General features: G+C 43.5%; 1 protein-coding gene across 1 annotated transcript; it reads right to left on the reverse strand.

Moving 5' to 3' along the window:
- Positions 1 to 8,385: 8,385 nt before the first annotated feature.
- On the reverse strand, positions 8,386 to 12,789 carry LOC116920627. The gene is made up of 2 exons (XM_032926749.2): positions 12,642 to 12,789; positions 8,386 to 12,305 (listed from the first exon to the last, which is right to left on the reverse strand). Exons 1-2 carry the CDS (start codon positions 12,787 to 12,789, stop codon positions 8,386 to 8,388), a joined length of 4,068 nt encoding a protein of 1,355 aa, XP_032782640.2.
- Between the last annotated feature and the right edge of the window lie 550 nt (positions 12,790 to 13,339).

Below are 13,339 nucleotides of genomic sequence, written 5' to 3' on the forward strand. Positions count from 1 at the left end.
ACGATATAGTCGCACAAGGTGGGAACACCAGAACACTCAATAGTTTACTCCAACAGCTACACACATTGCACGGAAAGGAAAAAGAATTTTTGTTCGGTACCATCAGTGTATTGCAGAAAGAGTCAGTAATTGCACTAATTGAAGATAAAAAGCAGATATCTACGCTAAAATTTGAACTTTCAAACGCGCAAAAACAATTGGAGAGTAACAAAAAGAAGGCAAAAAGTTCCAAATACACTTTAAGCAGTTCGTTAGAGCAACTTCAAGAAAACAACGAGGCTCTGAAAAACTCCCTTAAAAAAGCCAATTCCCGAATCGCCGACCTAGAACAAAACCTTGAAGCCACCTTAGCAACCGAGAGCCAATTGCAGAATCTCCGCAAAAGAAAAGAGGAAAACAACGCAGCGGTCGAGACCGAAGGGAAAGAAATAATTAACAAACTTGAAGGTGAGAAGACCAGACTGATCCAGAAACTCAGCACTGCAGAAAATCAGATAAAACAAGTATCGGAAACAGCAGAGCAGTTCCAGAAAGAGATAAAAGTTTTGGCAGACAGACTCGACAAGGCATCAGCAGAGAAAATCAATTTAAAGAAAAACTTGCTAGATTTTACTTCGAAGAACAAAAACCTTGAAAAAGACCTTCAAGAACTACAAGATCGGGTACGAGGACAAGAAAAACAAATAACATTTCTGGACTCCAAACGACAACGGCAATTCCAATCTCTAAAGGAAAAAGCACTGATAAATTAATATCAGAGTGGCTACGCGGCGCCGAACACGTAGCACGAAACAATGAATGGGACGACAATCAAAAGATATGTTTCTTCTCTGACCGATTGAAAGGCGAAGCCTACGAATGGCATGAAAACTACGCTGAGGAAGAAGGCGATGATCTAAATTACCAGGATTGGAAAGAAGCATTAATATTAAGATTTCAAGACACCTATGACTTAGCTACGCTGGAGAAAAAACTTTCAAAATTAACTCAAAAACCGGAAGAAAACTGCAGAGCTTTTGTGTCAAGGTTAAATAATCTTTACTATACCATCGCTGGTAAAGAAGAAAGGGCTGATCATAACCAAACTATTATTTAAGGACAATTACTAAACAAAGTAAAAAAGATGAGGGATCACAGAAAAAGCAAAATCCTACTACAAGGATTACTACCAAAGTATCAAGCAGAACTTTATCTACGAATGCCAGAAAACACAGAAGACTTTGACGCATTATGTAAACAACTTTTCATTTCTGAAAAAATTCTACACACAAAAGAAGCTACAGACGACAAGGAGATGTCAGCTGTTATAGCAGGGATAACGCATCACGAAAAACAACAAGACGATAAAATCCAACTACTTGAGCAAAAATTATCAGAAGCTCTGTCAGAATTAAAATGTACTAATACGAAACGTGGATCCCCACAGGAAAACGACGTTACCATAGCTGCAACTGACCAATACGAAAACAGAAGACCACGTCCAAGTGAACGTTACTCAAGATCACGTGATTCGCGGGTGCAATTTGCTGACAGTCATAACAGCCGAGAATCAAGTCGTGAAAGAAGTCTAAGTAGAAACAGAGACAACATCCCTTACCGCAGAGATTACAATTCGTCAGGACGAAGAAATTATAATCCTTCAGGATACAGGCAAACCAGATTCCCATCTCACCAACGTCCCCTATATCGGAACGACTACCCCAACCGACAAGGAAACTACAGCGGACAAAACAACTACAGACAACAAGCACGATATAACAGCAACCAATATCCACAGCAGCAACAGCACACTAGCAAAAACCCTCGAACCACTGAAAATCGAGAAATAACCTGCTACAAGTGTAACCGAAGAGTACATATTGCAAGAGAATGTTGGACAGATATGGCACGTACCAACAACCAAGGTCCCCGATAAACACCATAAAACCAATCCGTTACTCCCAACTAACATACAATTTAGGATCAGATGTAGAAGTAGAAATTCCAAAACTGATACGTATTCCCGTTTTTTAATAAGGAAATCATAGCTTTAGTGGACACTGGCGCAGTCGCTAGTTTAGTATCCAGTAAAATATTGGATACTCTAGAGTGTAATGAGAACTAATAACAAGTAGAAAATGCGAATCCTCCTATTTTTAGAACGGTGTCGGGACAAGAACTTAAATCGATAGGGAAATTTGAATTTTCAGTTATTATCAATGATAACCATATTATTAACCATCACTTTTATGTTATGAACAACTTAAAGGAACAATGCATCTTAGGATTACATTTCTTATCTAACAACAATGTGAAGATTAACACTAGAAATCGTCAAATATGTTATGATGACTTTGGAGTAGAACATAATTTTGATAATACCATGCCCATTTATAGCGTAACATTTAGCAAAGCAGGCATCCATATACCACTAATCCCAATTGATAGAGAAGACGAAGATCTTACACAGCAAGATTATCGTAATTTAGAATCCTTTACTCAAGTAGACTTTAATAATAAAACTAAGCAGATAGCTAAGATTGCTGAAAAAGAAGAACAAGAACTCAATGTATCAGACGACATACAAACTAAAATTGAAATTTTACTAAAGAAACACGAAGATCTTTTCGCAGACCAAGAATCCGACTTGGGTCTAGCTACACAAGTGAAACATCACATCAACATAGGCCACAACGCTCCCATTAATCAAAGACTACAAAGAACACCCGAATCTCTAAAACTTGTTGTTAAGAATAAAATAGAGGTAATGCTAAGTAACAAAATAATAAGAGATAGCCACAGTCCTTTTGCTGCAGCCATAGTTATGGTACCTAAAAAAGATGGAGAGATGCGAATGTGCATCGACTACAGAGCTTTGAACAAAATTACTGTTAAGGATAAGTACTCTCTACCTAGGATAGATGACACAATTGACGCGTTGTGCGGATCTGTTTATTTTTCAACATTGGACTTACTAAGCGGCTACTGGCAGATAGAAATAGAAGAAAGTGATAAACACAAAACAGCTTTCATTTGTGAATTTGGCCAATATGAATTTAATCGAATGCCATTTGGTTTAACAAATGCTCCCAGCACTTTTCAAAGAGCAATGAATAACATCTTGAAAACGGTATTGGCACAAATTCGCATTGGTTTACCTAGATGACATCATAGTGTTCAGTAATTCAATTACTGATCATGTGACACATTTAGAAGCAGTTTTTAGATTCCTTAAACAAGCGGGTTTAAAGTTGAAAAGAAAGAAGTGCGAATTTTTTAAAGAAGAATTAGATTATTTAGGTTACATCGTATCCGGGAAAGGAATAACACCAAGTACAAAGAAATTAGACGCGATTATTAAATATCCCGCTCCCAAAAACGTAAAAGAAATGAGTTTATTTTTAGGTTTAGCCAACTACTACAGAAAATTCATTCGGGCTTTTGCTGATAAAGCCCATCCACTAACTACGCTCACTAGAAAGTCAGCGGAATGGAATTGGGGGGAGGAACAAAGGGACGCCTTTGAATGTATTAAGAACTGTCTCATCCCTAGACCTGTTCTTGGTTATCCGGATTTTTCTCGAAAATTTATCATCTACACGGATGCTCCAGGATATGGAATAGGAGCAGTCTTGGCTCAAATACAACCTCCACCTCAATCAGCGGATTAGGATCGGATCAGCGGATTATTTAGCGGAGTCCGACGGACAGGACCTTCGTAAATCAGACGGCGTAGAAGTCGTCATAGCCTATACCTCTAAACATCTGAACGACCGCGAGGCCAAGTGGTCAACCACAGAGAAACAGGCATACGCAATAATCCACGCCATCGACGTGTTTAGGACGTACCTATACGGGCGTAAGTTTACCGTATTTACAGATCATAGACCTTTAGAATGGCTAATGAGTAAGACAGAACCAGCAGGAAGATTAGCTCGATGGGCTCTTAAGATCCAAGAATTTGATATCATTATAGGGTACCGACCATGAAAGTCGCACCAAAATGCTGACACACTTAGTCGCACCCCAATAGTGCCGCTAGCGAAAGTAGAAACAAGGTCAACAGGTACAAAAGAGAAACCAGAAGTAAAAAACGAAACTAGAACAAAACAAGTGATTTTCGAAACAGAAAGTAATCAGTCCAGGGACATGGAAAAATGGATAGAACTCCAACACAAAGATGAGTATTGCCGAACAATATTAAAAGAAATGGCAAAGGCCAATCCAAGTCAGGACGTTAAAAATAAATTTAAAATAAACGAAAAAGGATTATTAGCAGATATCAGAGGAAGAATTGTAACGCCAGTAAGACTGGTGCCACAAATTTTAAAGAAAAATCACGGTCACATATTGGCAGGACATTTAGGAGTAGGAAAAACGTTGGCTAGACTTCAAAGACAGTACACATGGCCATGCATGCGTACCGCCGTAATAGAATACGTTAAAAGTTGTTTGATGTGTAATAAAAGAAAAGCGGTAGGTGGAAGTAAAGCAACATTGCACCCTTTGCCTTTAGTTGAAGGAGTATGGGAAAGGATCGCTATGGATATAGTGGGACCAATTCAAGAAAGCGCTAAGGGATACAGATATATATTAGTTATTTCAGATTATGCCAGTAGGTTTGTTTTTACAGTTCCAATGAGAAATCAAACTGCCCAAACAATTGCGAAGGTTTTAGTTAATAAAATATTTACTAAATATGGATCTCCAGAAGTAGTTCTAACAGACCAAGGTACTAACTTTCTATCCAGTCTAATACAAGAGGTGTGTAAACTATTCAAAGTCAAACAAATAAGGACTACGGCCTATCATCCACAAACTGATGGATTAGTTGAGAGGTTTAATCGAACTCTCTGTGACATGCTAGCTTGTTATGTCTCAGACCAACCTGCTAACTGGGACAAATACCTTCCATTCGTTACTTTTGCTTACAACACAACAAAACAAGCTTCAACTCAAGAAACACCATTCTTTCTATTCTTCGGACGAGAACCAATAATGCCCAATGATATCAAGATTAACAGAAGATACGAGACCTATGAAGATACTAGTATGGTGTATTCACAGCAATGGGAAAAAGCTCAAAAACTGGCAAGAGAACATCTCTTCAAATCCCAAACAAGACAGAAAAAATACTACGACGCCACCAAGAAAATTACTAAATACAACATAGGTGACTACGTATTACTGAAGGCGCCACCAGCAGCAGGAAAATTCATAAATCGATGGAAAGGACCGTTTCAAATTTCAAGAAGCTTCTCGGATATCAACTACGAGATCCAGCACACTGAAAACAAAAAACTGAAATCTGTCGTACATACCAACCGTCTCCAATTTTGCATACCAAGAAAGCAAAAAACAACTAAGGAAGAAGAAAAACTACAAAACCTACCAGAAAATGTAAAAGCCCAACGACGACCAGTAATTCACCAACGCCGACCAGGCCGACCAAGGAAGCAGCAGCTGATAAATCCAGTGAAGATGAACATCAAACCACGCAGGAACGAAAGAGAACCAAAAGAACAAACAAAACACACAAAACCCAACCTTTACCGTAACGAAATCCGAAACGATCCTATAACGAATCACCAATACAACCTACGAAGACGATATCAAGGACCAGATATCTAAACATTTTCATTTTTCACAGATGCAGACATTACTCTTCCTTTTTTGCCTCCTTCATTCACTTAACCCTACTTAACCTATCTACGCATCCGTCTGCGATTGTAATAACATAAAAATACGAGGAATCCTAGACTTCGAATTGCCTTACTACTGTGACAATGAAAAACCAGAAACACAACACTTACCAAGGATACCAACTACTTACACCTTAGTAACCAAGCAAAAACCAGCAGCCACTTGGACATGTCGACAAGTCGACAGTGGACTAAAACAAAGAAAATAACCGGATCGTTCTGGATCGGATCCTTCGATACAGTTTACTCCCAAGAAACAATACTAATCACCCCTTTGGAATGCTGGCAGATGGTCAACGATAAAAAATGTAGCGACAATAACATGCAAACCGGACCGACGGACTCAGTTTCACAGCCACTCCTACAGAAGAAGGTAAATGGTACGCCATCAAGGAATACCAAACACTCAACTGTATAGCGGAACAGATCACGCTACATCAGGAGAAACCAGATAGTCCAATCGAAAGCTTTTTCGGATTACTAAACACCACCAAACAGGAAGGACAATTCATCCAAAATTAAAATACAATCGGGTGGAGAGAAAGAACAACCAACAGTTCATACACTCAGACGTTACTAAAAGGGAAAGGATACCTGGAAATTCCTCGAGAACCGGAGTCGGATATCTCCAGCCGCCTTTACGACACTAGTCGGCAGATTGAAATATCTTTTCTTAACAAACCAGATAAGGACATCGTACCAATAGGATATAAAGTGGTTGGAATCCCTCTAACGTACTTGACGTTTCCTGCAGAAACAACAAAAATTTTGTATGAAATGTTCAAGAACACAATCACAACATGCCTTAAAAATACCAACCTTGCCACACCCGTGTGTGAAGACTACAGAGAGTTGTACAAATCCAGACCACAACGTTCTCTTCTTCAAGAAGTTCACTTTCTTTTCGACACCCAAGTCGAAGACGAAGAACTTGGGATTCGCCTCTACAGTATTTCATGCGCCTGGGGAACTTTAAGATTGGCACATAGAAGACCAAAGATAATCAAGGAAGATGGAAAAATCGTACAAAAGGATGCAACAATATACATTATTTACGAGTCTGGAAGCAGAAACCCTTTGATAACGTACAGTCAACTTTCAAAGGACGACCCTCACTCATCAGGATCGAAATTTGAGTACATTTTCGATCAAACGATACGCGTACAAAATACTCATATCTGCATCACGAAGACAACACACGACTACGTATTTGCTGCAGCCTGTTCAGAGGAATCAACGAGATTGATTTTAGAAAAACAGAACAGCTACCTAATTTCCCAAGAATCAGAAATGTTTCTTACCGTAGGGGTCGACGAAACCTTAAAATTGGAAAAGTGTGCTTTGGAAGGAGATACCAGAAAAAACCAGCAGTGGTTCTTTCAAACAATAAATACCAACCCGGATGTTATAGAAAATTTTCCCGACGTAACAATGCAGGATATTCAAGAAGTCCGATTAGAACAACGAAGAGCAGTTACAACCACAATCAACTCACCCATATTTGGCGGTATCTTGAAAGCAAATCACGGCAGTGGAAACATCATCTGGGACATGATCGCCTGGAGATTGTTGAAAAATGGACAATATCCAAACGGGAAATGTGTCACACATCATGGGCTTGAAAAACAACTAACCATGGAAGATTGTGACACAGATTGGACAAAATGTCAAGAAGAACTAAAAACGTTTATCAAAAGTAACGATCCCCTGGTGCAATCACAAGTATCCGTAGGAAACTGCAGTAAAGTAACTACCAAAGGCCAAGCTTTCGAGTATACGTCTGATTTCACCATAAGACCGTTCAACACTAATGCTTGCGTCAAGGCAAACACAACGATGCTCATTTTACAGGAATGCGCCAACACCAGTTCAATATGGGGCACTTTCGAACACACAGGACAGCTCATGGCAACAGACAGAACTGGCCTACATTTACCGGAGTCAGACAGAAAATGTCTCACACTAAAAGTAGGACGTCTGAGTTTAGGACATTGCCACGGTTCAAGTAGAAAACAACAGTTTAACTTCGAATATCGAAACCCGCACCAAATACGGACGCTTTCAGCAGCAGCCATTATAGCGCTTCACACTCAGCAATCATTGGACGGAACACAACTCCCACTTATACCACCTCTTCTCAAAAGAGAAGGTAAAGCAAGCAACGAAAACTTAACCACGCCCACCACACAAAAATCTATTTCATTTACTTCAAGCACCACAACGACAGTAAAACCGACTACAAAATTAAGCACAACCACAACTGATAGTTCGATGGAGAGTGGACTGTATTGTTCCAAAATTAGTTCTGTCGAACTCATGCGAATAAGCTTACATACATGAAATCACCAATCCTGCAAAGCATTACATATAAATCAAGGGACATTCTAAGCATGAGCACAAGAAATAATACCTGGACTGAGCTCGGCTCACCAGTCTTAGGTGTAAAACGCAGGAGGTTTGACAATAGGTCAAATGTCAGTGGGTTAAAACAGCAGTACAATCAGTTCTAGTCATATGTCTCTCTCTCTAGTCACCTTGCTCTAGTCATACATAAAAACCTATGAATTAACACAAACATCTACATAGATATATATAGTATATACATATAAACACCGAAAATAGTACCTTCTAGTCAAATGGTTGAAATGTAAGAGACAGAAAACGTCTAACGAAATGACTTTACAAAGACTACAGACTAGATAGGCTAAACAGTTTCCTTTTCGGACAACGCCTCTAACGGATTTATATTTCCTTTAAGTTTCGCTGCTCCATACTCCCCCGAACTCGACATGGGTGTTTCTTCCGGGTCGAGTGAGCAAGCTTCCAGGAGAGCTAGTTGATTCGTTCCTCTGCGTAGTGTTCCAGTAGAAAACTGCACGTCCACTGCACGTACCAATCCGTCGGCTCCGGGGTAAACCTTTGATATTTTTCCGGTGCGCCATCGTCCGCGCGGGGCATCCTTCCAATCGTCTAGGACAAAATCACCGATTGCCAGATTCCGGGCCGGGCTCTGCCATTTCTTTCTTCCTACCATGGATTGCAGGAAGGCGCCATGCCAAAGGTCCCAAAAGAGGTTTGTGATACGTTTCACGTATCGGTAATGCTCCCGTGGCAACGAGTGACTAAAATTTCCAGCTGGGAGGTCTGCTACTGGTGCACGATTTAAGAAATCGTTGGGTGTAAGAGGCCGGAAGTCATCAGGGTCTGCGCTCACGTAAGTGAGTGGGCGTGCATTGAGAAGTCCTGATACTTCGAACAGGAGAGTACGTAGAATTTCGTCGCTTGGTTTTCGTGACCCGAGCTTTTCTTGGTCCAGTGCAGCGTAAAGTGCGTTCTTAACTGAACGGACCAGGGACTCATGGGACCCGCCAAAATGAGGTGTCTGGGCCGGTTGAAACGTCCAGTTGATTCCGAGGCCTTTTAACTCTGCTGTGAGTCCGTCATTGACCTTTAAGCGCTCCAATTCCTCCCGCAGGATCCTTTCGGCGCCCACTAGGTTGGTACCGTTGTCTGAAAACATGTGGGCTGGTTTTCTGTATATTGATGCAAAGCGGCGTAAAACTAACAGGAAATCATCCGACGATAATGAGACGGCGACATCTACATAAAGTGCCCGTGTAACTAGGCAGGTAAAAAGGGCTCCCCATCTCTTCGCTGTCCTGCGACCGTGAACGACGTCAATCGGACCGAAGTAGTCGACGGATGTATACGTGAACGGTGGTTCTCGAGCTCCTAAGCGAGCCTTGTGGACGTCAGCCATCATTTGTAGGGCCGCCTTTGGTCGAAACCGCCGACAAGGAATACACTCGTTTCGTACGCGTTTTACTGCTTCGCGGCCCGCTGTAATCCAGAAGTGCTGCCGGACGTGGGATAAAACAAAATCGGTTCCCACATGATGCATCTCCTCATGAAACGCGCGGATGATTGAACGTGCCAATGGGTGAGGTCCGGGTAAAATAGGAGGGTGTAGTACGTCGTAAGGTAATTTTGCCCTTCCTAACCTTCCGCTAAGCCGTAACATTTTGTCATCTCCCAGAAAAGGGGTTAGGGCCATAAGTCGGGAGGTTGGGCGGATGGGCTTTTTACCCCGGAGCCGTTTCAATTCTTCAGGGTATGCTTCTTCTTGACAGAGTTGAATCAATGATCTATAATTTTCTTCCAACCGTATGAGCGCTGGAATTTCCTTTGCTGTGATCACTATCGTACTCCAATCGGTTGCCAGTGTCGGGTGTGACTCGACCAGATGGAGATGAATGCTCCGTATTTCTTGTTTTTCGACCAACCATGGTAAATCCTTTGGCCAGTCTGCTGGGTCTGCATACAAGAATGGTGGCCCATCCAACCAATAAAGGGGAATCGCTTCTGCTTCCAGCTGCGACCGTGTGGCTGCATCGGCTGGGTTAAGTCTTCCTGGCACAAAACGCCACTCGTGAGCAGCCGTCAAAGTCTGAATTTCACCAATACGATGACTCACATACACTTGATATTGCGCGGAAACGGCCCGCACGCAGTTGCGGACCGTGCTGCTATCTGTCCAAAACTTTCGAATGTTAACCTTCCTTGTCATAGATTCACCAACGAAGCGGGCTAACCGAGCGCCTAGTAGCGCGGCTGTCAACTCTAGTTTACACACAGAAACTGTCTTCAATGGGGCGAGTTTTGTTGCTGCTTTGACGTGGCGTACGATGACACTGCCGTCTTGGTAACTATGCCGGATATAACACACTGCCGCACAGGCCTCCTCTGATGCGTCAGCGAACGTATGTAATTCCGACTGGACGATGTTTTGTTCGTTTGGAAAAAGTCCTCGCGGGAATTCTACATCTCGCAGCTGCTGCACCGTGTCGAAATATTTGGTCCACCATTGGCTATCATTCTCGTCGACAGTTTCGTTCCAACCGAGCCCTCGTACGCCCAACTCCCGAAGACGAATTTTCCCTTTGACAGTCATAGGGGCCGCGGTACCTTGTGGGTCGAATTGCCCAGCCACCATAGAGGCTAGGCCTATCCGTGTAAACGTCACTTCCTTTTCCTTGACACGGAAGCCAAGCATATCGGTTGTAGGACGCCATGTGATTCCCAGCACGGTTTCCACGTCGTCTGAGCCAAGGTCTCGTGTTGTCAGGGCATTGTTTCCATTCTCGTCTTGTGACGATTGTAAAGCTGTTAATACTGCAGGATCATTCGAGGCCCAGCTGCCGAGATGGAAATCCCCATTCGCCAATACAGTGGTAACGGCCTTGGTTACAGAGATGGCTTCCTCTTGACTTCGGGCGGAACCAAGATAATCGTCCACATAAAGATTATTACGTACTGCCTCTGATGCTGCTTTCATTTCCGGACCTGCATCGTCAGCCACCCGCCACATCGTACGAATAGCGACAAAGGGGGAGCAAGACACCCCAAAGGTAACCCTCGTCATTTCGCACGTCGAAACTGAACCGTCTTCTTCTGGCCACAGGAATCTGTGATACCGGCGGTCTTCCTTCTTCAATCGAATACGGCTGAACATGGCCCTTATGTCAGCTGACCACGCCACGGCCCCCTCCCTGAATCTTATGACCACGGCAGATAGAGGGTTCTGTACTGGTGGACCGCTGACAATGTAGTCATTCAAGCAACGACCTCTGTATCTCGCCGCTGCATCGTAGACCAAGCGTAGTTCTGGCTGACCAGGTATCTTCGGTACTCCAAAATTGGGCAGATAGTAACCCGATTGACTAGCCGTCTCTTCAGGGGAAAGTCGGCAGGCATAACCCTCATCAAAATTCTTCTGCATTGCTTTCCGGTAATAGAACTCATAACGCTGCTCTGGTGCGGTTTTCCGAAACTTGTTGATGAGGCACTGAAGACGGGATTCAGCTAAGCTCCGATTGTCTGGCAGCACTGGGCGAACTCCGTCCTTCCATAGAATAGGTGCTTCATATCCGATGTCTAATCTTGTCGTGGCTCGATCCAGGAACTCCGATGCCGCCTTGTTTTCTGGTGAGATGCAGTCAATCTGATATTCGGTTCCAAACGTCTCGGTGTCACAAAAGCGACGCATCTGATCAAGTAGTTGGCAACCGATGTCTGTAGAGGCGAGGGCCTGGTGAACACGCACGTTTACCGCAGTTCCGTCTACTACTCCTTTTAGTATCCAACCAAGTCTCGTTTTCTCTGCTGTAGGCTCGTTGTTGTTCCCGATCCTGGACTCGGTTGCCGTGGTGAAAGCTGCATGATTTAGTCCGATTAGCACATCTATTTTTCCGCCGGCAGGGAGAAGTTCCGGTAATCCTTCCAGATGACGCCAACGCTTACGTAGATCTTCCCATCTGAAGAATGGTACCGGTCGCGTGATAGATGGTAGTGTAGAGCCTTCGAGGGTCACCAACTCACCAAAGGCCGTTCTAATTTGCATCTCCAAATGCTCAGAACTGTGTAAGCTTGAAATTGTGTCAGCTACGCCATCGATATGAAGAGTCTGTCTTCGTCCTCTGAGCTTCAGAGAGCGGACAATTCCCTCTCGGAAAAGCGTGGCGTTGCTCCCCGGATCCAAAATTACTGTTATCGGAATTAACTCCCCGTCCTGGTTTAGTGCTTCTAACTGGATCACGCCAAATGCGATCCGCTCGGAACTAATATCTATCGCGTGGCAGGTTCTTGCGATTCAAGTGTTAACATCATTGTATAGCAGCTGGTGATGAAGTAATTTGCTTCCACCAATGCCACAACTCTTCTTTTCTCTGCAATCGCGGGCCGTGTGTCGTACACCAAAACAACAGAAGCACAATCCCCGGCGGATCACGAAGGTGGTCCGTTCGCCGACAGTTAACGCCTTGAAGAATGTACAAGTATGTAGTCGATGAACCCCTTCACACTTGAAACAGTGGTCCATGGCCTTTTTTTCTTCTGAAGGTGATTTGTTATCAGGCCGACCCCCAGTACTGTCACCATAATGAGTGCGCACATTCCGCCTACCTGCATGTTGGTGTGGTAACTGCATCTGTTGTTGACTCTGTCCAGGTCTCATGCTGCCACTCGGTCTACTGGACTGATCAGATGCAATGGAATAGGCATTTTGATAGGCAGAAGCCCGCAAACACAGCCAGGATCCGAACTCATTCATGCTGCGGTACTCCAGCCCGCCTCATCGTCCATCATTCCAAGATAGCCTGTCCTGGATTTGTAGTTTTTGGGCCAATCGCTCAATGATGTCTGCATCCCCGGTTTCGCCAATACAACTCAGGTTGAATAAATGTGTCCTGACCTTTTCTGCGAAACGCCGAAGTGAAGCTGGGTCGCCTCGTGGTATGTCGATTCTGTCGAGAGCTTGTAAGTGCGCCGCCCGCATCACCGCTCGACTACCGCATGTCGTCTTTAATCTTAGGAGGGCGTCTTTGTATGCTTCCTCTCCTCCTCCAAGTCCATACACCATATCTGCTGTCTCTCCCCTCACGCTCCTTTTCAATATGGCCAACTTTTCTCCCGGTGATTTTCCCGTGCGGTGCACCAGAGCATGGAACAAGCTAATCCATTCGAACCAGTCCAGGGTTCGACCAGAGTACACGTCCAGATCAACTCGGACGGAAGAATATCGATTATCACCAGATGGGACCAGCTGCTTCTCTTTTCCTTGGCAGTATTCCTCGATCCAATCGTCTGGGGCTGTTGTAGTT

The sequence above is a fragment of the Daphnia magna genome, unplaced genomic scaffold (assembly GCF_020631705.1).
Source record: "Daphnia magna isolate NIES unplaced genomic scaffold, ASM2063170v1.1 Dm_contigs107, whole genome shotgun sequence".
Classification (NCBI taxonomy): domain Eukaryota; kingdom Metazoa; phylum Arthropoda; class Branchiopoda; order Diplostraca; family Daphniidae; genus Daphnia; species Daphnia magna.